Raw genomic sequence first — 12,677 nt, forward strand, 5'->3', positions numbered from 1 at the left:
CCTGAGCAGGTGGCTCTCGGTTGTGCCCAAGGTGGCTCGGTGATTATGAGCTTGTCTTGTTTGAGTGTATGATAGACTGGCGATATGCTTTGCCCCTTTGATTCTACGTGGGCGTGTGCAACCAAGCACAAGTAAGGCTATCTCCTTTGATACTTACCTGTACTTTGTGTACCCGGGATCCCTACTGGAAACCCCGAGATAGGTTGCATTTCTGCTCTACATAGATAGATTCCCCCTTAATGAGAAGGCTCATTTGTTTGAACTGGTTGCTTTGGCTTGATGCCATAAATGCTTTGTTTCTGCGACATGCTGCGGTGCCTTGTGGCCAAGACGGGCCGTGGAGGTGGCGCAGTCTCCAAACATCAAACAATCTCGTTGCATTGCCATTTGGTTCGTCGACAAACGCCCTCCCTTCCCTCCATGACGACGCCGTCAATGTGCGTCAGTGGCCAGGTCTCTGCGCTGTGGATCGTTCATTCCTGGACCGCGATTAACGGGGTGGAGCGTTGACAATTTCTCGTGCCGAGTACAGCTCACCGTCTTGCGCCTTTGAACCTTTTTCCATCCTCACGCCGTCGACTTGACGTGCTTCATCAAAACCGCCAACTTATAATTGCATCTAGGCCACGGCTTTTCATATCTCTTTCACCTAGCATCGCCTGGCCGTCCCTTATCGTATAGATCTATCCACGTCGTCAGAGGTGACATCCACGAATTCCCTCTCGTCTGACCCAACAGTTTTGCGGCAGCCACCTCTCCACGAGATCGGCTTTCGAAAGGAGAAAAGAGCATGGAACCCGGTTCACGCACTCCATCGCCCGTATTCTTGTATACAGAATCCTTTGCATGGATGCATGTTGAGAGGAATTCCCTTGTCGACATCACAATTTGAGCACCTACCGTCAAGCCAACTCCTGAACCGCCTAGGCTCAAACGAGACATGCCACTGGACATGTCTCCGGCCTTCTTTCCCGTTGAGTCTATACCATGGATGAAATAACCTCAACTTGGTTCTATAATGGACGCTTGCTGTTTGATCTTGACTGTGGGGGAGTGTGCCATTGTGCAAGTGGGATCCTCTGTGAAATCACGGAGACAAGGGAGGAGGTTTTCACCAGAGATGTCTTCACCCATGACATGCTAAAGGACCTTGTTTGGTGTGACGATCTATTCACTTGCAAACTGGAGTCTGTGAATCCATGTCGACAATGTTCCTGCTCTTATTAGGAGACGCGTTCTTGGGCTGGCTGGAGAGAGCTCCTTGGAGCACGAAGGGTAGAGCACGACTTCAGGCTGTATGGACAGGAGAAGCCCAACTCGTCTTTCTGCACAGAGGACGGACAAACAGAAATGCCCCCTTACCTCGCGCCAAGTCTTTCACTGGCAAACACCGCAGCCTCGCACTTCACGACCAGAGCGTGGCGAGGCTGGAGACCATGTTCAAAGGGTACGGCACGAAAAAGGGAGCTTTAACACTTCAAAACCCCTGCGCTCCTCCCCATCACTTGCTACTAATCCTGGAAACCTGCCTCTCTTTTGCAACCCGTCGACAAATGCCATAACCCAGGAACTCGTCGTTACAGCCATGGCAGAAGAAAGCCCTCTCTTCCTTCATTATTCTCCGCTCCCCAACTTGGCGAGAAGCCCGGATGATGAAGTCCCAGGCTTGGTCGAGAGAGCGCAGAACGTTGATGGTCTGGGCCCAGCCTTCGACAACTTCCTTGTCTCATACGAGCACGCGTTTTTTGACCTCTTCGACCGTCAGGTTGCATTGATCAAATCCCGTTCGCAGGCCTTTGAGGATGGACACGTCACGGTCTTCGACAAGTCACTTCTTATCCTCACTCAGAACGGGCAACATCTCAACAACCCGGCAGCGATCAAATACTACTGCAAAGAATATCTGAACATTGATTTTGACACCCGTGACACTACCCACGCGTTGACACCAAGGCTCCAGCAGACCGTGCAACTGACCGAGGCTTTGCAGCAGGGTATGTTGATCCTAATTCCAACCCGTGACTATTTATCTGATGGACGCCTTTTTACAGAGCTGTGTTTGGGCAGGACCGGCACAGTTGAGAAGGGTCCTGGGAACAAACCCGCCCAGTTGTCGCCTGGCGACCCACACCTTCGCAGCGACATGGAACCCAAATTAGCAGTGTTGTGGTCCGTCTACGAAACTGCTCGAGCAGAGTATGAGGCCTGCGTCGACAAGGACGACAAGGATGACACAGACGTGGCAGTCAAGAGAGCCAAGTTCCTGCGCGACACGGCCGAAAACATCCTCCTGTACCTCAAGAATAAGAATGCCGACCCTTCGATGATTGCAGAGCTCGAAAGCACATTCAACCATGCCAAAAACGCAGCCGTCTGCTTGACCGGCGGCAAGAAGCGCAAGTTTGATCCCGCAGGGATGGACAAGATCAAGGGTACGCCGCGTGGGCCAAGCCTGCCATCCAGGAAAGAGAAACAACGTGGGAGCGGTGGCACTGATGGGGGGAATTACAAACAACAACAGCATCAGTATCAATACCAACTTCCCCATCATCCTCATCCAGATATCTCCAGTGGTCATGTCGGCGAGAACATGAGCTCCTACGGATGGGTAAGCTCTGATCTCCCAAGTGGACACGGTTACTCTCACCAGGCAATTCACCCTGACACTTTCACCCATTACGATCAAGATCCACGCCATCTGGCATATGCTGGTGGCGGTGGCAGTGGCGGTGCGACAGCAACGAGCAGAGACCATCGGCACAGCTATGGACACCGCTATGACCAGGACGAGGAAGACGAATACACCTCTGCTGCCGCGCCATATAACGCAGCCGTCTCCAGCAGCCATCACCATCACCCCCAGGAACGTGTCCGCAGCGTCTCTCGCGCCAGACCAGCCCCCTTGTTCAACGAGCCTGCTTCCCCTATGAGCGTCGATTCCCACGATATCAGAGACCACGAGCGCGGTGGAAGGAGTCCCGGTTCAAAGTCGCCGTCACTCAAGAGCGAACGCGAACGCGACCGCCACAGTCGCCACAGCCGCCGCAGTCGCCGTGACCGTGACCGTGAGCACCACCACCGTCACCACGGCCGTGACCAGCATCACCGACATCGTCGAGACCGGAGCCGTCGACGCTCCAGATCGCCCGTGATCGACCGAGCTTACGACCAAGCATATTCGCAAGCCCGACGCCACGAGCGCGAACTCGAACGCGAATGGGACCGCGATGACAACAGAAACGTCGACGCCAGGGTCGACGACTGGGCCAGAGCCGTGACTAGAACCAGAACCAGAGCCGATGCCGGTGCAGGCGGCAGTAGCCGTCCGACAGTACCCGTGGATGATCATCGCGAGAACAGCCCCTTCTTCTACAGCGGCTATGGCGGCCACACCGGCTACGGGATGTTGGATTCGTACGTGCCGAGTCGCGATCGCAGCCGCAGCCACGACCGCGGTCGACGTGGCTCTTGATGGGCATCTCTGTAAGAATCCAGGCCAGCATGTGAGCATGTACGCGAGCAAGTGTTGTGAATGTGCGGCGTAACAGCAGAACTGGGTCCAAACCCAAGTACGACTCTACTTCTCTCCGGACGTGACTGAGTGACCGAGAGAGCGAGTACATGGCGTCACAGCAACAGACCAGGACCAAACACAAGGAAAGGAGAATCGAGAGATAGAGCAGACGTGAACAAATGAAACGAGAGGAAAAGAAAAAAGAAAACAGATGAGCGAGTATTGTGCAGGTTGAGACATTTGTTCTGGCTGGGTGGTGGGCAATAGGCGATGGACGATGTGTGATGGGCTGGAGAATATCATGCAGAGTCTGCTGTGCTTCAAAGAAGAAATCGTGTATCAAACATGGTGGGCGAGAAGGAAAGGCCGTGTACAAGTTCATGAGCTGGTCAAATAGCATATTTCAGGTCCACTGTACGCTGCTCTCAAGCTAACATGGCAACATGAACGATCGGACTCGTGCAGCAAACTCTCCACCCAAGATATTATCATCGTAGCCACCATTCCCTGCCTCTGGCTTGCAAAATACTGCACACATGTTTAGGCATGGTCGTATGTGGTTGTGTTTCTGCAATCATGACCCCACCAGTATTAGAAGATGCTATGTTGCTTCGACTCTCAACATTCTCGGTATGGCTGCAAGCTGCGGGACCACAACGGAGACACCATGTCTTAGGTCTGGCTGATGATGTCCACACTCCGGAGGCAATTCTCGTGACTATTGATGGGTCCTGAACCCCCCGAGTATCCCATGCTAGGACCACATTGAAAGCCAGCCAGGGTTGGCGTGTTCGGCAAAGGCGTGTTCGTGGCCAACATCAACATGACGGAATCCTGGAGCGAGCTGGTGTCGACAACTCGGCCACCATGTGTTTCTGCGAAGGATAAGATGGGGGTGCGGCCTCTGCGGCGTCGGAAAATCAATGAGCGAGGCTGGCTCTCGGGATCACCAGGCTCGGAATTGTTGGTGCTCGAATTTGTGGATGTAGAGTCCTCGATGCGAGCTCTGGCAAGGGCTTTGCGCACAGTTTGTCGGAAACCACTGCGTGTGCTGGACGAGGGACGGGTGTAGTCATTGTGCTGCCGTCTTTCTGTGTTGTCTATCATAAGGAACGATCTTCTCATATTCTGATATTCGGGATCTGGGTGGTCCACGACGATGTCGGGGATGCTGTGAAAGGACTGCAGGGTAGCAGGATCGGTCTGAGCGTAGAATCGAGGCTGAGGGAGTTTGGACAAACCCATTTTGGCAACGACACGGGCATCAGATACTCTGCGGTTTTGCAACTCCCAATCAGGTGGGAGTTCGATTGGCTTGTTCAAGATTTGATTGAGAGACTGGAATGCGCGCTCGCGGTAGGTTGGCCGGCATGTAGGGCATATTTTGAAGGTGCACGGCTGGATATATGGCAGCCTGGCTTGCTGTTGGGGGAAGTGTGCTGGGGTCGAGGGTTGTGGTCGGGGAGTGGGAGGAGGGATTGTTGGCTCCGACATCCAGACCTTTTGCAACTCTTTCCAGTCATACGCCGCCTTTATTTCTTCGTCGAGCTCGGTTGAGGAATTGGTCGAAAATGTAGTGCTCTGAGGCAGAGAGGCTACAGTTCCATCAGCGTCGCTGGATGTCGTAGTCACAGTAGTGAAAGTCGACGCCGTTGTAGGCCGGCTCTCATCCTGCTCTTGCTGGCCGAGGACAAGATCCCTGACCCTTTCCTTCTGCTCAATCAGCTTCTTGACTTCTTGCCTAGTATATTGACCTTGTCCAATGGCCTTGACGATTGAACTGCTGAGAGATTGATTGTTGACATCTCGACCGAGTGCTCGACCTTTTGGAATGACTGGCTCGTCTGTGAAGTCGGATTCGGGCAAGAAACCACCGGTGTCTTGGGTACATCGATAGAGCCAGCCAATGTTAGGATGCTTATGGCACAAGGAGCATTTGAAGGAGCCATAGGGGTCATAGAGACGGGTCATGGTCATGTGGGTGCACGGGTTGCGTCTCTCGGGACTGAGAATGTTTCGGCGGAGGAGAGGCATGGCGGGAGGAATGCGAGGCAATTGGAGTGCCGGGATGCATCACATTCAAACACCAGACAGACCAACCAGTGCAGAGAGAGGCTAAAGGGCGAGGTGGTGAGAGATGAAGAAGTGAAGGGTTAAAGCCAACGATGGGATGGGGGGTGCAAGTAGCAGGAAGGAGCAAGTAATGGTAGACTTTTCACCAACTCTCTCTCGTCTCCCCTGCGCGGTCTGATAGCACCGCAGGCCCAGGCTCTCTTTACATGACCATTTATCCCATCTTCTTCTTTACCTTTTATCAATGTAGCTGCGACCAGAGGCACCAGAGGCTCACCTTGCTGCACATCTCCCGCTCTTTTGTGTCTCTCTCCCTTCCTCCGTCTCTGTATCTGCTCATCTACCGGGATCTCACAAAATCCATATGCCCGCCGAATACAGTTTCCGGAGGTGTTGGACATCTTAACCTCTGTTCAACAATATAGAGATGAAGTGAGAGGGGTCTCCATTGAGGTCGGTCATCGCCATGTTTATGTCTTGGCAGCATGGGCGACGCTGAGTGGTGGACTTTAGGCCTGATAGAGTTGACTGGTTGGACTCGGTTGGTGCGTTTGTGCATCGAGATTGCCAGCCAGCCAGCTTTGGCAGCTTGTGCCAACCCACCCATTGCCAGCTCACTCACTCACAACGAAGTGCTCGTACCGAGAGCAATCATTACTACGACTCCATCCCTCCGTCCCTTCTCCCCTGCAGCTCCCTGCCACCCACAGACACCACTGACGCTACGACTGCCTGCGTTCCCTCCGTCCTCCGCCTCTTCCTACTCCCGTCCTCCCAATTGACTTCGTCCTCGGCCCGCCTCTTCTCACGGAGACGCGTTGATCCCCCCCTTCACCTCCTTCTCTGTCCTTCACAATCAAACCCCCCGATCGTAATTCCTCCTCCTCACGGACCTTTTTCCATTTCTCAGAATCACGTTCGTAAGTATCACGTTCCCTCTTCCTAGCCACATCCACAATTCAAGCCTTGCGATCCCCGCCATACACCGGAATCCTTTGCAGGGCCTCGGCACCGATGTTACGTCTTTGTCAACAACTCATCCCGTCAGCGCGCTGATTGTGTCTACTTCTATCCTTCATCTATCTCACACCTTTGGCCGCAATTCCGCTGACACTACCTGCTACAGCATTTACTGCTCACCCTCCGAGTCTACTGTTTCCCTGAGAGGGCGCCGCCATGTCCGTCAAATTCGAGAAAGAGCAGGTCCGAACAACCACGGCGCCCGTCGCGCCTGGTGGTCGAGATGAGAGTACGGCGCATAAGATTGGCGAGGCCTTGACCGGTGGGAAACAACAGACAGGTTATCTAGCGGTTCGACTTCTGATCTCACGCACTCTCTGTTGAATGCGACACTCATTGCGCAACAGGCATACCTAAGACAGCTTCAATCGAACCCTCTGCGCACGAAGATGCTGACCTCCGGCACGTTATCCGCACTACAAGAGCTGTTGGCTTCATGGCTCGCCCACGATAAGAGCAAGCATGGTCACTACTTTTCCTCCAGAATTCCAAAGATGGCTGCCTATGGCGCATTTATCAGTGCTCCGATGGGTCACGTCCTTATCGGACTGCTCCAATGGGTTTTTGCTGGTCGCACCAGCCTGAAGGCAAAGATTCTTCAGATCTTGACCAGCAACTTGGTGGTGCGTCCCACACATTCACATATCTCACTTGCAACGCTCGATATCTGACGACTTTTGACTTAGATTGCGCCCATCCAAAACACCGTGTATCTCGCCTCCATGGCCATCATTGCCGGAGCCCGCACCTGGCACCAAGTCCGCGCTACCATCCGCGCCGGCTTCTGGCCTGTCATGCGCGTCAGCTGGATTACCTCTCCGCTGGCTTTGGCTTTTGCCCAGAAATTCCTCCCCGAGCAGACTTGGGTGCCTTTCTTCAACGTGGTCGCTTTCTGCATTGGCACATATATCAATACTCACACAAAGAAGAAGAGACTTGCTGCTTTGAGGAAGAAGGTAGTTCTACTCGCTGCATTGGTACAGTTTGAGATGTGGCTAACGAGACGTATAGCATTATGGTGACGGACGAAGCTCTTCGGGACGTCCGGACGAGCGATACTAGACGTTGTCCGCGCCTCAGTGGTCATCCAGCTTATACGACCGGGTCGAATCTTCACCGAAAAGCCAAAGTTGGGCGACCATGGGTCGTTATAAACCCAGGAAGACATGTGAAGTGATGAGGGATCAAATCAATGTGACTTGAATTGGGATCATGTTCGGAATCGTCTGCAGGAGGAGCTCGCAAAATACCAACCGCCACATGGGAAATGTAGGATTGTCGGCCGTCTGTGCATTTCTTTGATCAGGTCCAGGGTCATCTGAGGAGGAGTACATTAATGCTTTTCGGGGCACCTCTTGAGTATGTGCCACGTTGCCACGTTTTTGTCTGCATCGGATGTAGAGACTCCGCCAATCAACGGTTTCTAGTGCCATACATAGTATCTATCATTTTTTTGCAACAGAAACGAAAGAAATTGAGGACTCTGGGGTGTGCTGCCTAGTTGGTGTCTTGTGTCGAGTTCGACTTTGTTGTGGAACACGTCAGGATGTTCGACCACAGTTCTTTAGTCATTGGTCGTAGAGCCTGATTCATTTCATGTTGGGAAGATGCGAGCACCTAATAATCCCTCGTAGGACTGTCTGTATATATTCCCTTTGTCTCTAATTCTGCAAGCAACCCCCGTCTACCTCGTATAGCAGTCCAGGTCGTTTTCGTGGGATGCTCTTGAGCGGTTGTCTGTTGTTCTTTGTCACCACCCACGCACTGACACACTCACACACGCACCCAGATACATAAATACCCAACCCTGCCGAGATAGAAATAAGTGCCGAGTGGGCGGCGCGTCGTCGGAGCATCTCATGTCCACAGCCCATGCCATCCATCTAACATATAGCTCTCGCTTGAACCACAGGAGCGGAAGGTTCGCCATCGCTGGACTTGCTCTCGAGCCTGGCGGCGAGGTCGGCAGGAGCAGATAGGTAGGCGGGCCTACGCGACGTAGGAGTACGTGTTGCCCTCTTCTCGCTCCATGTAGTCCTTCTCTATCAACCTGAGTGTGCACGCAGCAAAAGTTAGCATTGGCTCGTATCTCAAGTCGAGATCGCAGTCCAATAGAGCCAAAGTCAAGGGGAAGGGGACTGGGAGGCAAGGGAGGCAAAGATACGCACTTTTCGATATTCCGCTTAATGTCCGCCTGGTCCAACACACCCCTGGTCATGGTGGCTTTGATGACTTCGACAATCAGCTCGTTGTGCCCAATCTTCTTCCGGCTCTTCATGATGCGCACGATCGCCGCCTGCGTCTCGTAGTGCCGGTCCGCCGCCACCCGGATGTGTGTCTCTTTGTTCTCCTCCTTGGTTTCCTTGAGTTGGATCTGGTTGATCTTGATGCGCAGTTTCTGGTCGGTAAACGACTGTGAGAAGGTGAATGTGTCTGTTTCGTTCACGTCGCGACCCTTGGGGTGTTTGCGGAGGACTTGATACTTGGCGCACGCCAGGGACTGGAGCGTTCTCTTCAGCTCGGCATCGACCAAGCCCGACGCGGCTTTGATCTCGTTGTACGTGAGGTGTTTGTCTGCCGGGATGTCGTTGAAAAGCAGAAGCACGACGGCCTGGAATCCCGACACCATGAGCTCCTTATTTCCCTTGGGGAATTTGGCTCGTAGCTGACAGTGTGCCAGAGAATGTTTCCAGGTCAATTTACGACCAGAGTGTTTGGCCTTGTAGTGCGTCTCAAAATCCGACATGACTTTGGCAATGTGCGGAGGAATATTCACTGCCACGTCTGGGTAAGTTGGCCAGGCGGCTGCAGAAAGGACATTGACATGCAAATCTGGCAGACCCGGAGCCCTGCCGCCACGGTCATCCATGAGCTGATTATAAGACATCATCTCTTCGCGAGCTAGATCCATGTCCTTGAACATGGATTCCAGATTGTGCGTGAATGCCGCACCACACTCATTTTTCAGGCGGGTGAGCATATTCCGTTCGGCGTCGAACGAGGCGCTCCGACCCAAGAGTAGACGGCGAGCTAAGTCTTTCTTATAGAAGGCTTCGAAGACGGCTTTACCATGGACGAAACGGAAGAGGTCTAATGCGTCAGACAGGTGTTGATTGATTTCAGCGTCCTCGTCAGCAGCACCATCATCGAAATCATGCTCTTCCTCAGGCTTGGTTGGATCTTGTTTGTGTGTTTGAAGCCGGGGAACGGCTTTGACGCCGCCTTTGAGTAGAAGGTCGACATGCTTCGCAATCATTTCTCCTGGCTTAGCATTATCCGTGTCCCAATTTGATTGGGATTTCTTGGTCTTGTTGATGAATGTCTCAAAGGCTTTGTGAAGGGCATTGCCCAATGCCTCGTTGCCATGGAAGGAGTATTTCTGGTAATGATCCAGCCGCCGTTTGAAATCAAGCAGCCTAATGACCATCTCGGACTCCCTCTGCTCATCAAACACAATCAAAGACCCTTCTGTTTCAACGTACTTACTAAAACTCGGCGCAATCAATTCTCCGTGTCCTTTGCGCTGCAGCAAAGTGTACAGTCGTTCTAGCTCTGCTGATTTGTCGTCCTCGAGAAGATCCAAGATGCCGTCCTCATTGGTGAGCGTTTCGAGTTCCTCTTCCACGAGGATGTTATCAAAGAGGCGTGACACTCGGATCCTCGTGTTGCGGTCCAGAGATAAGGAATCGCACCTCGCCATCTCTCGGGCCAGAAGAGCAGTACAGTTATTGACATAATCACCTAGTGAGTCCTTGTTAGACTCTGTATCTCTCCATGCTTTGAAATATTCTTCCGTGGTAGCGCAAAGCGTAGGTTCAAGGTCGCTGGTATAAATGCTCAGCTGATGGAAAGTGTCGACCGCCTGGCGCAGGAGCCTGGCGTCAGTCTCATTGAGGTTTCCTCTCCTGTCGGATCCGATCAAAGCTATGATGCCTTGAAGTGACTTCTGCCTTATAAATGGGTCATAGAACACTGAAGACCTAAACTTGCTCAAGCCCATTTGCAAGACACTCATCTTGTCTGGAGTACGAAGGCAATATGTTTGGTCCATGTAGAAGAAGATCTGCCGGACGGTCTGCAGTTGTTTCTGCCAAGTCTGCCAGGCATTGACGAGTGCTCTGAGGACGTCGACGTCTGACGAGTTTGACTCTTCCCGCTTGATACGATCTCTGACATTGCCATTGAGATGGGTCTCGCACTTCGTACTCAGATGTTCATAGAGGTCCGCACTGTGGCCGTGCCGGCACGTATGTTCTGCACCTTTGTATAGTTCTTCTAACGAGTATGGATCCTTTTCGTTCTTGAATATAGCATCGAGAGCTTTGTCATTCTCTTTCCATGTCTTTTCAAAGTACGCCCGTGTATCCAAGCGTGTGGCAGCCCGTAGGTTCTTTACAACAAGCTTCTTCGGGCCCGTCTGTGGGTTGAAAGGGACTCTCTGGTTCGCAAACGCTGGTTTGGTCCTGCCGTTCTCCGGCACAGGGTTTGAATCGTTGAGGTGGTCTTTCTTCAGCCTCGTTGAGTTGAATTCGTACATATTGGCAAAAGCATCTTTGGGGTGGCGAGCCCCGGAGGACTGCATCTTCTTATCAACTTCCATATTTCCCTCTCCCTCAAAGCATTCGCCTCGAGACCTTCTATTCGAGTTGCTGCTTCGCTGGGGTGAAAGCAGATCAGGCACAGAGATTCGGTGTCTCTTTGAGGCTCTTGCGGAGGGACTGCCCTCGCCAGCGGCGGCTGGCCGTTTTGGAGATGAGTGGAACCGGGGTTGAGATGCTGTTCCTCGATCCGGCGCTTTCCCTTTGCGTGGCGTAGTCATCTAACTTGTGCTTCAGTTGCCAGACGACATTCAGGTGGGAGGATTGAAATACTGACGGTCTGTCGTGGGCTGCGGGATGGACGCCGCTCTGTCGGAGTTGAGTTGGGGTTAAGCAGCGGGCTGATTCTCGGAGATCGACACCGAGCAACACCTGTGCGTGACCGAAATGGTGCACGGTGCCGTTTTTTGAAGGCGAAGTGCAGACGCGTCGATCGCGTAAAGTGGTTTTTTAAGAGGGGCAAACACCAAACACTCAAGAGACCCGACAAAGTACCTCATACACAACTCCTACAATTGAGGCAGAGAGAGAGAAGTCCACAATTCAGTGAGCAACACAGCAAAGCGTCAAGATGAATTCCATGTCCACGCCCCGAATCCTCCCTGCTCACCTCCATGCATTTGCTCCGAATGCCACCTCCCACAACACAGTACGCATGCTGGGAATCATAAGCCACGTCAACGGCGATCAGGCGACGTTGACCTGCGGCTCAGACGCGGTGACAATTCTCCTGGCGAGGTATGGATCGCGCGTCCCGATATGTGTGCCCATCTAGCGAGACTGCGAAATCTGACGGAATCATGTAGAGACTCCCACCTCTCGGTCGGCTCCATGTACGAAATTGTGGGCAAAGTTACCAACACGGACGGCGGGCACGGCTTGGGTCTACGAGTCCTCAGCAGCACGGAATGGCCTCGAAACGAAAATGGACAACTTCCAGACCTGAAGTTGTTCGAGGCAGTCGTGGACGTCACCCATCGGTACAAGAACATCTTCTACGGTGACTCCGAGTCCGGCATGGATGGGGGATATTGAGACAAACATGAGAGCAGGGCATCGAATCGCTAGGACTGAAGCTACATCATGTTGACCGCATGGCTGATAATGCACTAGAGCAGAAGCGCAGGTCATAATGGTACGAAGCTCTCAGGGTATTTTACAACAGATTGGGTCGTCGCCCGTAGAAATGTTCCAGACCATGGAAAATGGAGAGTTAGAGTATGGGATGTCAAGTCTGTTTTAAACAGGATATGATGGTTTCCCCAAAGAGCTGGATTTCGCCTTGCTCGAGGGGTCGAACGGGCCACTACTGGTCTTCGACGCTGTATGCTATGACGACCACAAAGACGACATTACCGATATCCTCCATGAAACTGTGCCTGAGTAACACACGTGTCATAGGCGCCTGATATACAGTAGCCAACCTGGGCAGATGTGGAAATTGCAAATTAATCAAAGTCGCTGTCTCAAAC

At 52.7% G+C, this 12,677-nt stretch overlaps 5 protein-coding genes across 5 annotated transcripts; 3 read left to right on the plus strand and 2 right to left on the minus strand.

Annotated features, from left to right (window-relative positions):
• Positions 1-1,585: 1,585 nt before the first annotated feature.
• AYO20_07414 (hypothetical protein) lies at positions 1,586-3,472 on the plus strand (the record flags this gene model as incomplete). Its single annotated transcript, XM_022645699.1, has 2 exons — positions 1,586-1,994; positions 2,052-3,472. The coding sequence occupies 2 exons, from the start codon at positions 1,586-1,588 to the stop codon at positions 3,470-3,472; spliced, it is 1,830 nt and encodes a 609-aa protein (XP_022498264.1).
• Positions 3,473-4,186: 714 nt separating this feature from the next.
• On the minus strand, positions 4,187-5,548 carry AYO20_07415 (hypothetical protein; the record flags this gene model as incomplete). The annotated part of the gene is made up of 1 exon (XM_022645700.1): positions 4,187-5,548. The coding sequence occupies one exon, from the start codon at positions 5,546-5,548 to the stop codon at positions 4,187-4,189; it is 1,362 nt and encodes a 453-aa protein (XP_022498265.1).
• A 1,215-nt stretch (positions 5,549-6,763) lies between these two features.
• AYO20_07416 (hypothetical protein) lies at positions 6,764-7,669 on the plus strand (the record flags this gene model as incomplete). Its single annotated transcript, XM_022645701.1, has 4 exons — positions 6,764-6,898; positions 6,955-7,230; positions 7,294-7,563; positions 7,619-7,669. 4 exons carry the CDS (start codon positions 6,764-6,766, stop codon positions 7,667-7,669), a joined length of 732 nt encoding a protein of 243 aa, XP_022498266.1.
• A 927-nt stretch (positions 7,670-8,596) lies between these two features.
• On the minus strand, positions 8,597-11,207 carry AYO20_07417 (hypothetical protein; the record flags this gene model as incomplete). Its single annotated transcript, XM_022645702.1, has 2 exons — positions 8,597-8,657; positions 8,776-11,207. The coding sequence occupies 2 exons, from the start codon at positions 11,205-11,207 to the stop codon at positions 8,597-8,599; spliced, it is 2,493 nt and encodes an 830-aa protein (XP_022498267.1).
• A 569-nt stretch (positions 11,208-11,776) lies between these two features.
• On the plus strand, positions 11,777-12,240 carry AYO20_07418 (hypothetical protein; the record flags this gene model as incomplete). The annotated part of the gene is made up of 2 exons (XM_022645703.1): positions 11,777-11,943; positions 12,012-12,240. 2 exons carry the CDS (start codon positions 11,777-11,779, stop codon positions 12,238-12,240), a joined length of 396 nt encoding a protein of 131 aa, XP_022498268.1.
• Between the last annotated feature and the right edge of the window lie 437 nt (positions 12,241-12,677).

This window comes from Fonsecaea nubica (assembly GCF_001646965.1).
Source record: "Fonsecaea nubica strain CBS 269.64 chromosome Unknown Scaff52, whole genome shotgun sequence".
Taxonomy (NCBI): domain Eukaryota; kingdom Fungi; phylum Ascomycota; class Eurotiomycetes; order Chaetothyriales; family Herpotrichiellaceae; genus Fonsecaea; species Fonsecaea nubica.